Source organism: Manacus candei, unplaced genomic scaffold, assembly GCF_025592945.1.
Source record: "Manacus candei isolate 608988 ecotype Guabito, Panama unplaced genomic scaffold, ASM2559294v1 h1tg000046l, whole genome shotgun sequence".
In the NCBI taxonomy this organism is placed as follows: domain Eukaryota; kingdom Metazoa; phylum Chordata; class Aves; order Passeriformes; family Pipridae; genus Manacus; species Manacus candei.
The window spans coordinates 148691-167729 of NW_026138094.1; the positions used below are offsets into that span (position 1 = coordinate 148691).

The following is a 19039-nucleotide window of genomic DNA, read 5'->3' on the forward strand; positions in this document are numbered from 1 at the left end:
TGCAGGGTCGTGGCTCTGCATCCCCATCCAAGGGAACAGCAGGGGCATTATCCATCCCCTCCCATCCCCTCCCATCCCATCCCATCCCATCCTCCAGCCCATGCAATCCTGAGGGAGGCAGCAACAAGGCTCAGCATCTCTATTCCCACCTCTTTTCAGAATTAGGTCAATAGAAAAAGCAGGAAACTTTATTTAATATTGATGAGGCAAATGGAGTTGCCATCAACCGGCACCGGGAGAGACTCGCCCCGGTGCTTCCCGAAATAAGCTGCCAAATGGGATTTTGGGGTTGTTCCTCACCCATCCAGGGGGTTTGGATGCACTCACAGCCTCGCCTGCTCCCGGGAGGGATGAAGCAAACACAAGTGAGCTGTCAGCTCTCACTGCCAGGTCCTTCACATGCTGCATCCCTTAAATCCCACCTTCCCAGCTGCCAGGTTCACCATTAGCCAGGAGCAGGTGGAGAAGGATCTGGGGGCTTTCAGGAATGGAAAAAACCCCACGGCCGTCCAGCCTCATCCCTGCCTGGGCCTCATCACATAGGATTAAGAAGAGGATGAATGGTTTCCTCACCAAAAAATCCATCACCTGGACAGCCCCAAAAGCAGGATGGCACCTGGGGACAAGAGGGACAACTGAGCTCCTCCTGGAGTGCTTTATCCCAGGCCAAAGCACAGTACATCCTCCCAGGAACAGCAGCTCACACTTCAGAAGGTCTCATCACCCTGGAGCCACCTAAGGAATGTTTTCCCTGGGCTTCCACAGCTAATTATGATTTTCTCCCTCACCAGCCTCAAGAGCTCCTTTCCCTGCATAGCCCAGGCTGCATTTTGCAAAAAAAACCCCCTCAAATCTGCCCAAATAAAAGCCCCAGGAAGCTCCCAGCCGGAGCAGACATCCCCAGGGATGCCGTGGCACCATCTCAGGACCTTCAACGATGTCCTAGATGTGGGGACAACTCATCCCACTGCCCGCCAAGGACGAGTTACCCAAGGGATGGTTAATGGCTTCATTCCCCCAGCCCAGTGCTGGGCACTAAATAATATTAATGGCACCTCCTGGCTCCTCGTTAAAACTTGTGCTGGCACTTAATTCAGGCCGTAGATCAAACCCCTCAATGAAATCACCATCCATCCTCTCCCTAATCAGAGGCTGAGATCAGCACACGTTCCCTTGTCTCGCCTTTAGGAATATTTTCCTATTGGAATGCAGAGCTTGGCTTCATGATAGGGAAGGACAACTAAAAATAGTCCCTCACAGGTGATTTAGGGAGGTCCCTTCCTCACCAGGCCCTGTCAGAACCCTCTTGCATCCCAGCACTGGGATTAACCAGCCTGAATTCTGGAGCCATCTCGGACAGATGATAGCATCCCTTCGGGATTTTCCTCTTTATTCCACTGCTTGAGGGATGAGAATAAAGCAGAGGGATGAGGGCAGGCATTGGCCGTTTGCTCCCCGTGCTGGGGGATGGATGAGGGCAGCTCAGGTGGGGTTAAAAGGGGAACATGAAGGTTTTGCTCTGGGAATTCCAATCTTCAGACTATTTATGTCCAAAGCTGCATCCCAGAGACCACAGTGAGCCCGGAAAGCATTGGCCAAAACAACCCCAAATTTATTTGTCAAGGCACAATAATCCCTTCAGATTCTGGACTTTAAATAATGACTAAAACCAGCAGAAGAGCCATCGGGGACTTCTCCCCCCCTGGAGCAGGACCAGGGACGCGCCACCTCGTTCACCCCGGCAGTTTGGGTGCCCCCACGCCCCCAACAGCAACAGGAGGACCCCCAGGACATGCACGAGGGCAAAACCCCATGATCTCATGGGAAAAACGGGTGCTCAACCCCACACACTGGCCAGGTTTGGCCCAACCAGTGCTTCAGCCCCCAAAGCATCAGCTCTGTCACCACAGGGAGGACAGCAGGGCCTCACCTGGCCAGCAGGTGCCCCCCAAGGCCTGCCCTTCCCAAAAAAACCCAAGTCCTAGGCAGGAGATAACCACCCCAATGGGATTTTGCATTTAAGGCAAAAATATAAGTCCAGTGGGAACCACAGTGTTGCAAAGTGAAAAAATAATTATCCACACACACCCCTGGAGTGGTGGCTCCAGGGGGGCCAAGAGCACCGTGCCTGGGGACCCCTGGGTCCCACCCATCTTCCCGGAGCCTCCAGGGCTCCAGCAGTCATTCCCAGGGACCTTGCTGAGCCCATCACCGCTCTCAAGGCCTCTGGGCTTGGGAAGGGCAGTTAAATGTGCCCTGGAAGGCACCTGGAAGGTGGCTGGCTCAGCTGTGGCCCCGATGGAGAAGGCTCAGGGGGTGCCTGGGGGAAGGGGTGACGCCGGTTGTTCTCAGCCCCACGTGGGGATGAACAGGGAAGATCCTCCATCCCACACACACCATCCCTGGGAGGGACACACCAGCCTTCAGAGCTTGCCAGGGATGAGGAGATGCAGCCTCTTTGCAGCCCCAGGGCACCCCAAAGACATGGCCAGGGAGGGAGGAAGGTGAGGGGACCCGGGATGAGGGGTGGCAGCAGGTCCGTGTCCTCCCAGGGGACCCGGACCTCGTCCCCACTGGGGACATCTCAGCTGGTCCAGGGCACAGGGCACTGCCCTGTCAATCAATTTCTTGCTCGTTATCTGGGAAGAAAAAAAAAAAGACTAAATAAATAACTGACAAACATATTAAAAAAGAATAACTCACAGGTCTAACTTAATAAGTTCACTTGGTTGCAGCAGCTCTGGGCTCTCCTCACCCAGGAAAACTGGGATCCCCACTCCCAAGGGTGATGTCAGCCTCAGGCAAATACTACCAGGCACATTTAGGTGTGTTTTTATCCCTTCATTCATCCTCCTGGCTAGAAATGCCCCTGCAGCCAGCAAATCCTGGGAGGTGTTATTATCCAAGCTTCGTTTCTGCTGCAAAAGTGGTCGAGGAGCCAGTGGGAGATGTCTGGCACATGGGGTTAAGCAAACAGGATGCACTGGGAATGAAAAGCCAAGGGGCCAGGAAGCAGAGCACAGATGAATGAAAGAGGAAGGAAGGGTTAAATTAGCAGTGATTCACCAGCAGCAGAGGCCAAGCCTCTGATTTAATAAGAAAGGAAATAAATTAAAAGATTGAGATCTGGGGATGGGAATGAGTCGGGGAGGAGCAGGACTGACCAGGCACAGAGAGCACTGGAGCCCAACACTGGGCTGGGAGGGGTGATGGGCTGCTGGCAGCACCGAGCCAGGAGGTTGGGAGAAGATAGGGAAAGGCAGAAATGGGAGCTGAGACACCAATTTCCATGGATTTCCACCTGAAATTCAGCACCAGTCTGCTGCTGGGGAATTCTGCATGGGGAGGGATGGAGCTCTCTGCAAGGGCAGGACCAACCCCAGCAATTCCTCTTCTCTCAGCAAACTGACAGCAACACTCAAAAAACCCCCAAATTCCTCACAGTGTCCAGAGCTGGTGGCAGGCGGGTTTTCCTGATCCCAAGGTGCCCAAAAAAAGGAAGGGTAAGAGAAAAAACACCCTGTGGAAGCCACTGGCTGCCTCACTCCATCGCTGCTGGGAGACATGAGCAGCACCCAGAGCAAGCACAGGCCAACCTGGGGTGGGAATGGGTGCTGGGAAATCACTGATCTGGGAAAATCTGATTGAGAACTGGGGTGGAAAAAGATGAAAATTGAAAATACAGAGGAAAAAAAAACCCAAAATCCAATAGATGCTTTCCACATAGACCTGAGCATCACCTGAGGATGATGCTTAGGGTGAAACCTTCACCAGGGGCCAGCTCATAGTCCTGCCAAATTCACTCACCCTCTTTGCTCTCCGCGCTTTTCAGTAGCTGCAGAGCTGTGAAAAGCAAAACAGCATGTGGGTCAGTCCTTTCCTCCTGCAAGGAAACACCTCCCCAGAGGAAATAAGTAAAAACCCCACCTTAGGGAACCCACCCCAGTAATTACACCAATTTCCATCACAAACCAACCCCTGGTCCCTAAATCTCCCCAGCAGAAGAGACAGTATCCCAAGCGGGGTTGCTCCTGTGCCAGCAGATAAAGGCAATCACTGGGCATATAATTAAACTGTTTGATGCCTTTTTTATCATGGGATAGACTGGCTTATCAGGGAGCTGCCAGGTGAGGGATGTGCCGGAGAAAGGGGGAGCGTGGGGGGCTGAGCACCGATGGAGGGGCAGTAAAATGCACTCCCTATATAACAAACCCTCATGTTTATTATAGGGGACCATGCACCCACCTGTCTTGGGTTCTTCCCCCTCCTCATCCTGCTCCTCCGTCCCTGCAAAAGAGCAAGACAGAGTGTGGGAAACGTGCCAGTGCCCACCCTGAACCCCACCTCCCTGGGTTTTGGGGATGCCTCTTGGATCACTGGCTGCTGGGAGCAACCCGCAATCACCGCGTATCCTGGGGTTTGCTCGGGATCAGGTGCTGCTGAGCTGCTGGGGGTGCTCAGGGAGGTGACTGGCATCCACCTGCACCAGCACCCCATGGGGGTATTCCCCCAGCACACGCTGTGCCAGCGTGGCACATTCCCTACAAGCGAAGCAGGAAAAGGCACAGCTCCAGGCGACGCAGCGCAGCCGTCGCATCCCTATTTATAGCACGGCTGCCATCTGGAGCAACGCTCGGCGAGGGGCTTAGTGGGACACCACGGATCCCCTGGCACCTCCAGGATACCCCACCACCGAGGGATGAGCATCCCCCTCCTACAGCATCCACCAGGCTGCCACCCTTGGAGCGCGGGAGCTTTTACACCCCACGGGCAAGTCCTGCCACGCTGCCGTTCCCGGCAGGAAAGCCCAGCAAAAATCACTGTTCCCACGAGCCTGGCAGCCACAGGAGGCAGGAAGGGTCCCTGCCTGGCTTCTGGCTGAGCAAGAGCCACGGCAAAAGGTTATTCCTCAGGGTGGGTGGGTGTGCAGCCATCAGTGGAAAACATCACGGGGTGGGAGCTGTGTCTTGATGCTAAAGGACTGAGGTCAGCTGGCCCCAGGCCACGGCTGAGCGTCACAGCCCTGAAAATCCCCTGGCTGAGGAGAAAATACTCTGTATAGAGGGAAAAATACTACATATATATATATAAAAAACATCTATAACTTCTGCAGATGTTTTCCCAGAGAAAAAAAACCCTCTGTCCCCACTGCTGGGGACACGGACAGCCAGGGATCACGGTGGCATTGCTTCCAAGGTCCTTCCTGGCAGGGAGAGGAGTGAAGCAGGAGCCCCCGGGGAGGGAGGCTGCGGGTCCCGGCCCCGCAGAGTGATGTGGGCAGGGAAAGGCTTTGGCAAAGCTAATGCCTTGGGAGGCAGCGAGAGAAAACAACCGGGAACGCCAGCAAAGCTGCTTCCTCGGCCATTTTTGGAGCACAGCAGCTTTTTAAAGCAACAACCCCCCCCTTTTTGTGCAAAAACGTCTCCATAAATAAAAAAACCAACCCAAACAGGAGGAGGATGCAGGAAACAAGAGCACAGAGCATCTCTCTTATGCTATTTCTACGGTGCTAAGTGCTAGAGGCACCTCCCTGGAGGAGATGCTCCTGGCTGTGGGTATCAGACACATAGAGGATGCTCAGAGCAGGAAAAGGGGGAGACAGGCTGGGTGGGAGGAAAACCAGGTGTATGTTTGAAAGAGCTGTCTGCAGCCAGCACGGGCTCTGTGGCCCAGATCTGCCGGTGCCACCGCCCCCGGCATCCCTTCATCCCTTAAAAGCCGCCACCACCAAGGCAAACCTGTGCTGGTCAACACTTGTCCCAGCTCCCTCCATTCCATCGCCCTCGGCAAACCATTCCCCCTTTCTGGGGGAAGGAGCTGCCCCAGTACCTGCGTTTTCCTCCTCTTCCTCGCAGCTCTCCCGGATTTTCTTGTGGCACACGTAGGCCAGGACGACGAGCAGCCCCAGGACGCAGATGGCGAGTCCCACCGTGACCCAGAGCGCGGCGGCGGGGAAGGCGAGGTGCTGGCCTTGCAGGGGAGGGGACACACAACACCTGGGTGAGCACCACTGCCCAACCAGGGAAGGTGTGCCCCACACCAGGGCCCCGCGGTGCCGGGGACACGTCCCCGTGGAGGGAGTTCATGGCACAAGGGTGGCTTTGGAAGGCAAACCATCGGTGCACAGAATTATGGCCTCCCCCTGCAGGCCTGGATCCGGCAGGGAAGCAGCAGGTTGAGTCACTCCCTAAAATACTTCATTAAATCTTTATATAATTCCACTCATAAATTCGACTGCAGGCTGACCCTTCCCTTGCTAAGAAGCTCAGGAGAAGCATCAGATGATCCTGCACCTGCTCCCTTTCCCCTGTCATCTCATGCCAGGGGGGCACAAAGGATGGGAATACCTTCCCCAGGGTCTAGAATCAGAGAGTGGCCTGGGTTGGAAGGGACATTAAAGCTCACCTCATTCCACCCCTTGCCACGGGCATGGACACCTTCCACTATCCCAGGTTGCTCCAAGCCCCATCCAACCTGGCCTGGGACACTTCCAGAGATGAGGCAGCCACAGCTTCTCTGGCCAACCTGTGCCAGGGCCTCACAATCCTCACAGGGAAGAATTGCTTCCCAATATCCCATCTAACCCTGCCCTCTGGCAATCTCAATACATTGTCCCTTGTCCTGTCACTCCTGGCCCTTGTCCAAAGTCCCTCTCCATATTTTTGAAGGTTCCTTCAGGAACTGGAACAACATGGCAGGGACCACCAGGGCTCAGGGGATATCTCCTGGAGTGCTGGAAATCCAATTTTTCCCCATATTACTACTCCTTCTCCAAATACAGTCTTGCCCCAAGCCCTGTCCCTTCACAGATGTCACCCCAAGGTTGACCTTTTCTTTGCATGCTCAGGAGCCCATCCAAAAGCCACCCCCCTGTCCCCAACCAGCAGCATCCATGCAGGATTTCCTGCAAGAGTTTGGTGCATCCAGCTAGAAAGTTTATGCTCCACCAAGGATCCACCTCCCTAACCAGCAAATGCCGTACCAAGAGTAATTAAACACTAATTAATGCTACTGGGGAGGGCAAGAGGTTATAAGGAGCTTTGGGAGGGCAGCAGGCAGAGCTCAGAGTAAAGCGGTGATGCTGAGTGTGCTTGATGGATTCCTCCAGCCTGTATTCCTGAAGTAGGATTGGTGCAGCTGGGATGGAGATCCCCAAATTTAGAGCACCCCATGGCAACGGGCTAAGGAGAAGACACCTGCTGATGGGTTGGCACAGGGCAAGGAGCAAAGCTGGAGACTAAGAACTAAGGACACTGGTTCTTACTGGGATGCTGGTGTGGGGTGACAGGGGAGAGAGCACAGCCTCGAGTCACCCTTGTAGGTCCATGGGGGTGGTTGGTAGAGCAGGGACATAGCGTAGCAACACCCAGGGTTGGCTTTGGGCCACAGTAGGGATCCCAGATCCCAGTGCCACCACGGTCACCTTCTGCAGACAGAGCCCAGCCCTTCCTTTCCCCCAGATTTGGTGGCTCACCCACCCGTGATGGTGACGGACGCGTGGCCGTGCTGCTGCAGCACCAGGTTCTGCACCAGGCAGGAGTAGGTGATGCTGGGCTCCACCAGCACCTGGAGGACGCTGTGCACATCAAAGAGACCTTCCTCGTTGGCCACCTGGGACGTGGTGATGTTCTCTGTGATGTTGCTGCCCCGGCTGTCCTGCCAGAGCACGCTGGCCTCGGGGTAGCCGCGGGAAGCGTGGCACGTCACGACGGCCAGGTCACCTGGCTTCAAGTCCTTGCTGGGCTCCAGGTGCACACTGGGCTTGGAGTAGGGAGCTGCAAGGGAAAGGACAACCAGCATGATGTGATGGAGACAACAAAGGATCAGGATCGGGAGCAACCCAATGAGGTTGGGCAAGCCCCAGGACAGATTCTTCCAGCTGATAAGACCAATCAGCTGATGGCTCCCCAACTTTGGATCATTTATGGCTGTGCTTCCAAGTGTTCTCTTAACTGGTAGCTTCTCCATGACGGCAGGGAAGAGACTGTAACCCGCACAGCAACATTTTGGGGAGGTGCAGCTGGTTGGTCTCTAACAGAGACCTGAATTCATGGGGAAACCACAGCAAGGGTGGAGAGAGGGGCTCCACAAAGCATGATGGAGACCCCTTCCCGCTGGGGAGACACAACACACGGGGACAGCCCAGCTCCCCCTGCCTCACCTGCCACCTGCAGCGTCACCGCGGCGCTGTTGTAGTCGCGGACGCGCACGAAGCAGGTGAAGCTGCCCTCGTCCGCGATCTCCACGCGCCGCAGCAGCAGGGACACGTTGCCCTGGGGCAGCTGGTCATAGAAGAGGGACGTACGGTTGGTGTAGACCCTGCCCTGGTCTTCCAGCTGGTCCCGGCCACCGGAGAACCTGTGGACCAAGCGCTTGGTGTCCGTCAGCTGCCAGATGAGGCTCAGGTCGTCCAGGCTGAAGTTGGCCTCGGGGGAGAAGGAGCAGCGCAGGGTGGCGTCCTGGCCAAAAAGAGCCACCACGGGCTCATCCGGGACCTGGATCTCCATGGCACCTACAGGAGGGTGACAAGGGCAAGAGCACGGGGTGGTGGGACCTGCAGAAGCACCTCCTTAAGCTTCCACCTGGGTAACATCTAAGCAAATGGAGGGATGCCCATGGGAGGGACCTGTGGGCAGGTGGCATCTCAGGACTGTTGCCAGCCAAGCCCACCCTGCCAGGAGGGAGACAGCCCCACATCCAGCACCACACCAGGGGCACCAGTGCCTTCAGATGCCAGACACAGCCACGGGCACCCAAACTTGCACCCCTCAGGACACATAGCCTGGATTGTCCCCATGGGGAGGGGAGGTCAGAGGGTGACAGCAGTGGGGACACAGTCAGTCCCGTGTCCCCAGGATGAGCCAGCTCTAGCCAGGCTGGCAGGCACTAGATGGCACCAGTGCTCCAGCACGATGCCAACCGGTGTGCCATGGCACGGTGCCAACCTCATCCCAGTGCCACGGCAAGATGCCAACCAGTGTGCCATGGCATGGTGCCAACCTCATCCCAGTGCTCCAGCATGATGCCAGCCATGTCCCAGTCCCACGGCACAGTGCCAACCCTACCACAGAGCAATACCAGCTGTGCCAGGGCTGCTGGACCTGCAGGTGGTCCTGGGGTGCCTGTTGGCACCAATGTCCCCCACAGCAGACCCCAATCCCAAAACAGGGAGGAAAAGGGGGGAAATCTCACCTCAGACCATGGATTTACTTCATATTTCAAGCTCAGCACCGCTGCAGAACATGGCAAAGCCCTTCCCACAAATACCTCCCATGGGACGAGGGCAGCAATGAGACATTAAATTTGAGGCAAGAGACTGCATGGGGAGGATGAGGAGCTGTGGGGAAGGAGGAGGAGCTGCAGGAAGGAGCCAGGCAGGAGGAGCCCTGCCAGGGGCTGCAGATGGACAGACAGGCAGGACAAGAGCACTGGGCAGCCTGCCTGGCTCCAGGGAGACTCCAGAGTGTCACGTCTCCCTACAGCTAATAATAAATGCCAGGGGGTTTTAGGAACCACCCTGGCCAGAATCGCTGCTGGCTGTGGAATCCAAAAGGATTCAGTCCCGACATCTCTCCCAGGTAAGTAAAAACCTTCAGGATTTATTCCTCCCCCTGGCTTTGTCATTCAGCTGTAGTATGTGGAAGGAGGTGTCCCCTGCTATGAAGTGCCACCACAAGCCATGACCAGGGTGGGCAGCCAGAGGACCACAAAACAGGAAAAACGCCTTGAGGGAGCTGCCACCAAGAACCACAGGGCAAAGGCAGCTTTGTTGGGATAAACATGGCACTCAGGACACGTCCTTTGGGGTGGTGACACGCTGACCCCCCCTCAGCCCTACTCACCTGCCAGCACTCCCAGGACAAGCAGCAGGAAGAACATCCTTGGCAGAAGCAAAGTCTGGATAAGAAAGCAGGAGCAAGCCCGGCCCCAGGAGTCCTCACAGGGAGCCTTCTCTCCTGGAACAAGAGCTCTGAGCTGAAGAAAAACAGAAGGAAACACTGAGATGGTGCTGGGAACCAGGGACAAAGAGCAAGAGAAGGGAGGAGACCGGCATCAGGCCGGGGATCCCACACCAGCCATCCCCACAGAGCACCCACCCCGTCACAAAACCTGGGAGGGGGTTCACCTCCAGCCTGGCACCAGCCAAGGGATTGCTGCATCCCCAGCATCGGGGAGCCGATGGAGCCGGAGGCAGCTCTTGTGCTGGAGGCGTTGGCCGGTGCCCTGGGGAAGCCACGTGAGCCTCTTCCCTTCCTCCCCGCTTCTCCTCCCCTTTGTTTCTCTCTTTCCCAGCTTTTCCCTGCAGCAGCATTGGGCTGTTACATCCCTGTCCTCCAAGAGGAGGCAACTCGCTGCTCCCAGTGTCCAAAATTGCTAAAAACTAAACAGAAGAAGCTAAACGGGAGAGGTTTGCAGATTCCTGGCTCTGCCAGCAGCTGGAGGGCTGGGAGGTTCATCCCTGTTCAAAGCAGAAAAATCTCCGGCATGAGGTTGTCCCGAAAAGTGGGGAATAGAGCCAGAGCGTCTCAGAGCTGGATGTGGGGAGAGGTGAGGGCAAGCTGCCCGGCACCGCTGGCTGCTCTGGCCGGATTCCCGAGCATCCCTCCCGCCCTGCCAAGAGCTCGTGACCCGCGTTCCTCCCTCACAGCAGAAATGAGCCCCAGATATCGCAGCCAGCAGCGCTGCTGCCGTGTCCCATCCCTGTCCCAGCACATCCCAGAGCTCCCCTGCTCCGCCCGGAGCCTTTAGCACGGACACAGCCAAGTTTGAAATAAATCAGTGTCGTGGCACCAGTTGCCTGGGGGCAGTGGGAACAACGTGGGCCATTGGCACCTTGTTCCTTAAACTCCTCTCAGTCAGGGAAAGGCAGCCCCGAAGCTTTGGTCAGCTCAGCTCCCACGGGGGAAACTGAGTCACGGGGAAAAACTGAGGCACAGGGAACAGGGGGTAGCTGAGGTACAGTTTTTCCCCAAGATCTCTGAGGGGCAAAATCCCCTCTCCTTCCATCCCATGCACGAGGCTCTTTGGAGAAAACAAATTATCCAGCTTTTTTCTTAAACCTGACTCTTGCCTTTTCCCAAGTGCACAAGCCCAGAGCCAGCCTTGTGCTCAATGCCAGGCAGCTGGGAAGGGAGGGAGCTGTGGCAGGAGAGGGTGATGGGGCATCACTCAGCTGCCCAGACGAGGGAAACCATGACTCATCTCCCTTGGAGTTCTTCCCTTTTCCTGGGGATGCTAAAATAAATTATATTTTACGGGTTTCGTGACCTACAAGTCCTGCCAGACCCGCTCAGAGGTGTCACGGGAAGGGGACACCCATGTCCCCAGTCCTCCTGCAGCTGGGAGTCTTTCCTTTCCATGACTCAGTTTCCCCATTCCTGTGGTGTCATCCTGGGACAAAGAATGGGCTCTGTCCCAGACCTGAGTTTCTCTCATAAATTGGGATGTAAGGAACTCCACAAACACATTCCTTGGAAGAGGAATGCCCTTGTGAAGGCAAGCCAGGATGGCTGGATCCTCCAGAAACCCAAGGAATAACTAAATCCCCCCAGGAATCATACCTCATCCCTTCCCTATTTTTTATTTACTATCACAGAGCTTTTTTTTTTTTTATAATACCCACATTATCAGCTGCCAAATTATCACCCTGAGGTGTGAAGAAAACATCTACAGATCCAGGGATATGTCCTCACCTCCCAGTGCAGCTCAATCCCAACTTTTGGGGGTGCCTGGGCTGAGCCCCTCACTCTGCTCCTCTCGTGCCTGGGGTTTGTGCCAGCCAGGAGCCCAGCTCTGCTCTAGACTATTTTTAATTGCTGCTCAATTTCTGGGTGCAGAGCAGCAGCTCCTCACTCAGGACTCTGCAGGGATGGGGGACATGGCAAAGCGGGGGTGGAAGGATGGGGTGCAACCCTCGAATTCCAGGTGCAGATTCAGGGTATGATGTTTGGAGTTAGGGAGGGATGAGGATTTGGGGTGCAATACTTGGCAGGAAAAAGGGATGAGGGTTCAGGGTGACACTTGGTGGTAAGAAGGGATGAGGATTTGGGGTGATACTTGGTGGGAGGATGGAAAAAGGATTCGGGTTGATACTTGGTGGGAGGATGGAATAAGGATTCGGGGTGATACTTGGTGCCTGGAAGTGACAAGGATACTTGGCAGGAAGAAGGGATGAGGATTTGGGATGCAATACTTGGTGGGAGGAAGGGACAAGGATTTGGGGTGCAATACTTGGCAGGAGGAAGGGACAAGGATTTGGGGTGCAATACTTGGCAGGAGGAAGGGAAGAGGATTCAGGGTGATACTTGGTGGCAGGAAGGGACAAGGATTTGGGATACAATACTTGGCAGGAGGAAGGGACAAGGACTTGGGGTGATATTTGGCAGGAGGAAAGAATATAAATTCGGGGTGATACTTGGTGACAGGAAGGAGGGGGGTATCTCTTGTCTCAGCCCAGGGAAAAGGGGAACAACCGCTTCCCCTCGGGATTTTGTCCCACGCGTGGGGTGTGTTCACCCCAATACACAAAATAGGGCGGTTTAAATCGGATTTCTAAGCATGCCGGGATGCCGCCGTCCCTGAATCCATACCCGCCATGGGAAGCGACGGGGCCACCGCCTGCCCCCCGGGACTGCCCGCACCGAGACGGGGGGACCCCGACCCCCCCCAACATCCGCCGGTGCTCCCCGAGCCCCCCAGCCCCGGCTGCGCCGTGTCCCCCCGGCGGGGCTCGGCTCGGGGGGAGCCCCATTCATTCCGCCCTCCCGGAACACCGCCCGGGTCCCGCGCCCCGGCCTGCGGCAGGGGCAGCGGGGGCGGCGGCGGCTCCTCCCGCGGGGCTGCCCCGCTCCCGGCCGGACCCCCGGCACCCCCCGAGCCCCCCGGCCCCGGTGCGGTCCCAGCGCCGCCCCCGAGCCGGGCGGGCCCCCCCGCACTTACCGGGCAGCGGCGGCGGCAGCGCGGGGTCCGGGCGGCGGCCCCGGCCCGATTGGCTGCGGCTGCTTCCTGCCGGGAACGGCGCGGGAGGAGCCTGGAGCGGGACACGGGGGAGAGCGGGGCTGGGGATCGGGGAGCCTGGGGCTGAGGGATCCGGGAGAGCGGGGCTGGGGAGAGGGGAGCCTGGAACTGAGGGATCCGGGAGAGCGGGGCTGGGGAGAGGGGAGCCTGGGGCTGAGGGATCCGGGAGAGCGGGGCTGGGGAGAGGGGAGCCTGGAACTGAGGGATCCGGGAGAGCGGGGCTGGGGGACTGGGGAGCCTGGAACTGAGGGATCCGGGAGAGCGGGGCTGGGGAGAGGGGAGCCTGGGGCTGAGGGATCCGGGAGAGCGGGGCTGGGGATCGGGGAGCCTGGGGCTGAGGGATCCGGGAGAGCGGGGCTGAGGAGAGGGGAGCCTGGAACTGAGGGATCCGGGAGAGCGGGGCTGGGGGGTTGGGGTGCACAGAACTAGGGGACTGGGGAGCCTGGAATTGAGGGATCCGGGAGAGCGGGGCTGGGGTTCGGGGAGCCTGGAACTGAGGGATCCGGGAGAGCGGGGCTGGGGGACTGGGGAGCCTGGAACTGAGGGACCCGGGAAAGCGGGGCTGGAGGACTGGGGTGCACAGAACTGGGGAACTGGGGAGCCTGGAATTGAGGGACTGGGGAGAGCAGGACTGGAGGATCGGGGAGAGCGGGGCTGGGGGATTGGGGAGCACTGGGCCAGGGCGATTGAGGAGCCTGGTGTTGGAGGATTGAGGAGCTGGGGGGTTGGCGAGCACGGGGCTGGGGGACTGGGGAACCTGGAGTTGGGGGATTGGGGTGCACAGGGCCGAGAGAGCGGGGTGCGTTCAGCCAGGGGATTGGGATGCACGGGGCTGCGGGATTGGGGTGTGCAGGCATGGGGGTTTGGGGAGCACTGAACCAGAGGGATTGGGGTGCATGGGGCCAGGGGTTGGGGTGCAGGGAGCTGGGAGAGTTGGGGAACACCAGACTAGAGGAATGGGGTGCACAGAGCCACAGATTATGGATTAGGGTGTTTGACGCTGGGGGATTGGGGTGCACTAAAATGGGAGGGTTGGGGGCAGCAAGCCAGGGGGATTGGGGTGCACAGGGCTGAGGAACTGGAATGCACAGAGCCAGGAGGGTTGGGATATGTTCAGCCAGGGCACTGGGGTGTCTGGTGCTGGGGGATTGGGGTGCAGAGCTGGAAGGGTTGGGGTATACTGAGCCAGGTGATTTGGGGTACGCTGAGACAGGGTATTGGGGTGCATTCAGCCAAGGGACTGGGGTACATGCTGGGCCTGGGTATTGGGGTGCACAGAGTTGGGGAAGCAGAGCTTATAGAGCCAGGGGATTGGGATACACATGGCCTGGGCATTGGGGTGCATGGAACTGGGGTACACATAACCCAGGGCACAGGGGTGCATGGAGCCAGGAGACCAGAGCACAGGAAGATGGGAATGTTGGGATACACAGAGTTGGGGGTCCAGGACACACCAGTGCAGAGGATTGGGGTACACAGACGTACGGAATGTGGGGGTGCACAGGGCTGGGAGAACAGGGTGCATGGAGCCAACCCTCAAGGTTGGGAGATGCAGACCCAGGGGACTGGGGTGCATGAACCAGGGATTTTTGGAGACCTCAAATTCGGGATGGGGTGCACAGAGCCAGGAACAAAAGGCAGCTTGAGTTTGCCCTGCAGAGACCAGGCTGCTTCCCAGGAAAAACCTGGCTAATGATTTACCCACACCAGCTGCCCAGAGGCACCAGCAACCCCACACTGTGCTGAGCAGAAAGTGCTGCCTGGGGCTAGAGGGGGAACCCCCAAATATTTGGGAGCCGTGGCACTGGAAAGGGACACCCATGAGAGTCCCCCATCTAGAACAGCAAGACCTCAGTCACACAAGCATCGGGGCAGCCTCCCTGCTGCATCAACCACCCAAAGGGAGCACAGTTTCCTTGGAAAACCCCTCTCACCACCTTTTGGGGTTTGCTTTTTGGGGGGTGCAGCCCAGCTGGGCTCTGGGGGTCCCCACCATCGGTCCCACAGCCCAGCAGATCGCTTTTGGCCAGGGCAGAGCTGCAGTGCTGAGCCTCCTCCCACGCTCCCACACACACAGTGTCTCCTTTTATAGGGCCTCGGGACACCCAGCACTGCTCCCGACAGGCATGGAGGGATGCAGCCACACAGAGACTGGGAAGAGAGCACGGCAGGGAAGGAAGAAGAGGAGGAAGAGGAAGAGCAGGGCACTGGGAGGGAGCCGGGTGATTTTTCAGCAGCATACACACAACAGATGTTTCCCCAAAGGATGCAGTTTCTGGGTTTTAACATGATTTTCTCAACACCAGCAGCTCTTACTGTTTCTCCAAGGATCTAGTGGATTCCTGGGGCTCCATCAGCTGCAGTCTGTGCTCCAGAGCCAGGTGCCTGTGTGGGAGGTTTGGGTCTTTCATTGCTCCAGAGCAAAGGAAGCTCCTCACCCTTTTGATTACAGAGGAAAGCTGGAACAACCAAACCTGGAGAGCTTAAAATTAAAAGGCGAGTAAAAATAACCCAAGACATGCTATATTTAAAACCATTTCATTTCTTTTACCCCCTTGCAGGCAAGGAAGGATTTTGCAGTGCTGGAGCTGGTAAAAGGCTGCACGGCTTGACCCCAGCACCAAAGGGGGAGAGCAGCAGGAACGGGAAAGGATGAGGCCAATGTGCCTCAGAAGGATGTGACTAAATGGGGAGCCCTGCTCTCGATTCACAGATGTGCCCTGCAAATCAAGCAGATTTCTCTTTCCATGCCCAGCCTGCAATGGGCAGTGCTGGGTGTGCAGAGCAGCTCCATGATCCCATCCTGTGCCAGCTCCGGCTGAGGAGCCATGTCATAGAATCATGGAATGGATTGGGTGGGAAGGGACCTTAAAGATCATCTCATTTTATCCCCTGCTATGAGTAGGGACATCTTCCACTATCCCAGGTTGCTCCAAGCCCTGTCCAACCTGGCCTTGGACACCTCCAGGGATGGGGCAGCCACAGCTTCTCTGGCCAACCTGTGCCAGGGCCTCCCCACCCTCACAGGGAAGGATTCCATCCCAATATCCCATCTAACTCTGCCCTCTGGCAGTGGGAAGCCATTCCCCCTTGGCCCATCTCTCCAGGCCCTTGTCCCAAGTCCCTCTCCAGCTCTTTTGGAGTCCCTTTAGGCACTGGAAGGGGCTCTCAGGTCTCCTGGAGCCTTCTCTTCTCCAGCTGAACACCCCCAGCTCTCCCAGCCTGGCTCCAGAGCAGAGGGGCTCCAGCCCTCAGAGCAGCTCCGTGGCCTCCTCTGGACTCGCTCCAGCAGCTCCACCTCCTTCTGCTGCTGGAAGCAGCTCTACAGGTCTCACCTGAGCAGGGCAGAATTCCCCCCCTGATGCCCACACTGGGAGGATGCAGCCTGGGACACAGTTGGAATCCCTGCTGGCACATTGTCCCTCTCCTTTTTTAGAGGCTGGTGGAGAAGATCCAGCCATCATCCCCCAGTGCTGCAGCAGGGAGACAGGGGCGGGTTGCAGGGACTTTCTGCACCAGACAATTCCCTCTCCCAGGTACAGTCACTCCATGGGCATCTCCAGCATCAAAGCTCAGCCCCCCAAAAATACAGTGGAATCCAAGAATCTCACAAAGACTCCCCCCAAAAAGACACCAAGTCCCAGCACTGCCCAGGGCAGGGCTTCACACCATCACAGCTTCATCACTTTGTCCCTTCTCCCAACAGTTCACACGATAAAAGCAGCATCACAGCTTTGATATCTTAGCCACAAGTGCCTCTCTGCTTCTGTTGGTCTTTGAAGGTACAAAGTGAGCATCTGAGCACCTGGAGCTTTCTTAGTGTTAAACAGAAACCCAGGAAAAACCAAGGATCTTGGAAACAAAGGCAGATTTTTAACATCAAAACATGCTAAAAATTAAAATATGTGCTGCTTGCAAGTCTGCTCATAATTAACAATGAAAGGGCTTCCAGGGAGGAACTGAAATAGTAGATGTTCTCCATTCCAAATGATTATTTTTGGTTGATTTTCCTTCCTCAAACCCTGCAGTACCCAAGGTATGTGCATAAGAAATGTGCATAATAATGACCCGAAAAAATACAGAAAGGGCTGCAATTTGCAAGTTTAATTTCATGCTCAGCCAGCATTCAATCAAGGGGAGGAGGGAGAGCTGGAGAGGACAGATGGATGTGCTGGGGCAAATCCAGAGCCTCCCAACAAGGTGTCCACAGCATGTGGGTGAGCTCTGGGTATCCCAGAGAGGCCTGTGTGGATGTTTCCCCTTCCCATGCTGCACAGCACCAATTTCCAGCTGCTAAGGATGTAGGAATCAAACATGGGATGCCCAGGAGGCTCTCCTGTATTTCCACTCAGCGTCTTCAGGATGGGTTCAGCACAAGACAGGGGGATGGAGGGTAAATCCCACCTTGGCTGTGTGCCAATTTCCATCCCCCAAACCTGCCAAGATCACTGAATCCCAGAATGGTTTGGGTTGTAAGGACCTTAAAGCTCATCTTGTTCCACCCCCTGCCACAGACAGGGACACTTTCCACTATCCCAGGCTGCTCCAGGCCCCATCCAACCCGGCCTTGGACACTTCCAGGGATGGGGCAGCCACAGTTATCTTGGGCAACCTGTTCTATCCTGATCATCCCTCTTGGAGCCCTTTGGAAACATCAGCTGGATTCACATGGTGGTAACTGCATCACCTCAATGGGTGCAGCTACTGCCCTGCAGGATCCTCGGACAGATGGAAAACAGCTCTGGCTCCTCAAACGAGTGCAAGGAATGTCACAGTGGCAAAAACAAAGGGTCTGGAGGAGCAGGAAGGGGTTTTGGAGGCCGAGCAGTGAGTCAGTCCCAAGAGAAAACCAGCACCACAACACCAAGCTGGGACACCCGAGACTTTTTTGCTGAGGCTGCGTCTGGATAAGCTCAGTGCCGCTCACTCAGAGGAGCGGAGCTGGAACACGTGGGATGAGGCTGTCCCGAGACACAGGGTCGGGCTGGGGCCAGTGAGTCACTCACCAGATGTTTTGGGTCTGTGTGTGGCAGAGGCTGCTCTGCAGACAGCTCGGCGTTTTCGCAGCACACGAGGGTCATTCATAGGCTGAGAGCCCAGGAGGGGCTCCAGATGTAGGAAGCTGGTGAAAATGGGATGAGTTCCAGGGGCAGTGCACACCCAGCCGACCCTGACCCTACACCTGGTGGCACCCAGGTGTGCACCATCCCTCTCCTTCCCAAACACAGACCCAGCAAGCCCCCACCACCAGGAGATGCCCAAAATGGAGGTTCAGAGGCTTCATCTGTCTCTCAGTTCAGACCAGCTGCAGCAGATGGTTTTCCCTAAATTCAGGGAGCTTTTATGCATCCTAAAATCTGGATAAAACCCAGGATGCCAATAGCTAGAAGTGCTAGAGGTCTGGGCTGCCAGTGCTGTGTTCCCACTACTGCAGATAACCATTCCCACTGCAAAATTAACAATTTATCAGGATCAGCACCCCAAATCCCCACTGGGGAGCCCCAGTGCCAGGGAAGGGTGGGAACATGCACTGGGGAGTGGGGACAGAGCCAACACTGCAACCACCTTGACTTAGTTTTGCCCAAACTGGTGCGAAATCATCATGAGGGGTCTGCAAGGGGTCATGAGGGAGGGTGAGCACAGGCCCATCCCACAACACGGGGGTCTGCATTCCCAAGAAAGCTTAGGAGAGCCTTCCCAACACATGTGCGTGCCAAGGGCAGGCTCCTGCCTGCTGTGCCTGGCAGTCAGCCAAGCCCACGCAGCCTCCCCAGCCCCAAAGGTGTTTATTTTTTAAAATGGTATTAAATTTGCAGCAGTGGTGGGAGCAATCCTTGCCCTGGAGCCCTTCCCCAGACCTCTGCTCTGCTGGGCACAGCTCAGGCAAGATCCTTGGTGGATCCCATTCCCAGGAGCAGAGTCAGAGCACATTAAGGGGGGTTTAAGTCCACGTCATTCCCTGTCATTCCCTGTCATTCCCTGCATCCTCACTTGCCCCAGGGCCCCTCAGGAGCAGGGATAT

The 19039-nt window shown here is 56.6% G+C and overlaps 1 protein-coding gene across 1 annotated transcript; it reads right to left on the minus strand.

The window, feature by feature from the left end:
* Positions 1–578: 578 nt before the first annotated feature.
* Positions 579–13004, minus strand: CD276 (CD276 molecule). The gene is made up of 8 exons (XM_051796507.1): positions 12940–13004; positions 9843–9975; positions 8162–8512; positions 7479–7775; positions 5830–5970; positions 4246–4287; positions 3808–3843; positions 579–2639 (listed from the first exon to the last, which is right to left on the minus strand). The coding sequence occupies exons 2-8, from the start codon at positions 9877–9879 to the stop codon at positions 2617–2619; spliced, it is 927 nt and encodes a 308-aa protein (XP_051652467.1). The 5' UTR covers positions 9880–9975; positions 12940–13004; the 3' UTR covers positions 579–2616.
* Between the last annotated feature and the right edge of the window lie 6035 nt (positions 13005–19039).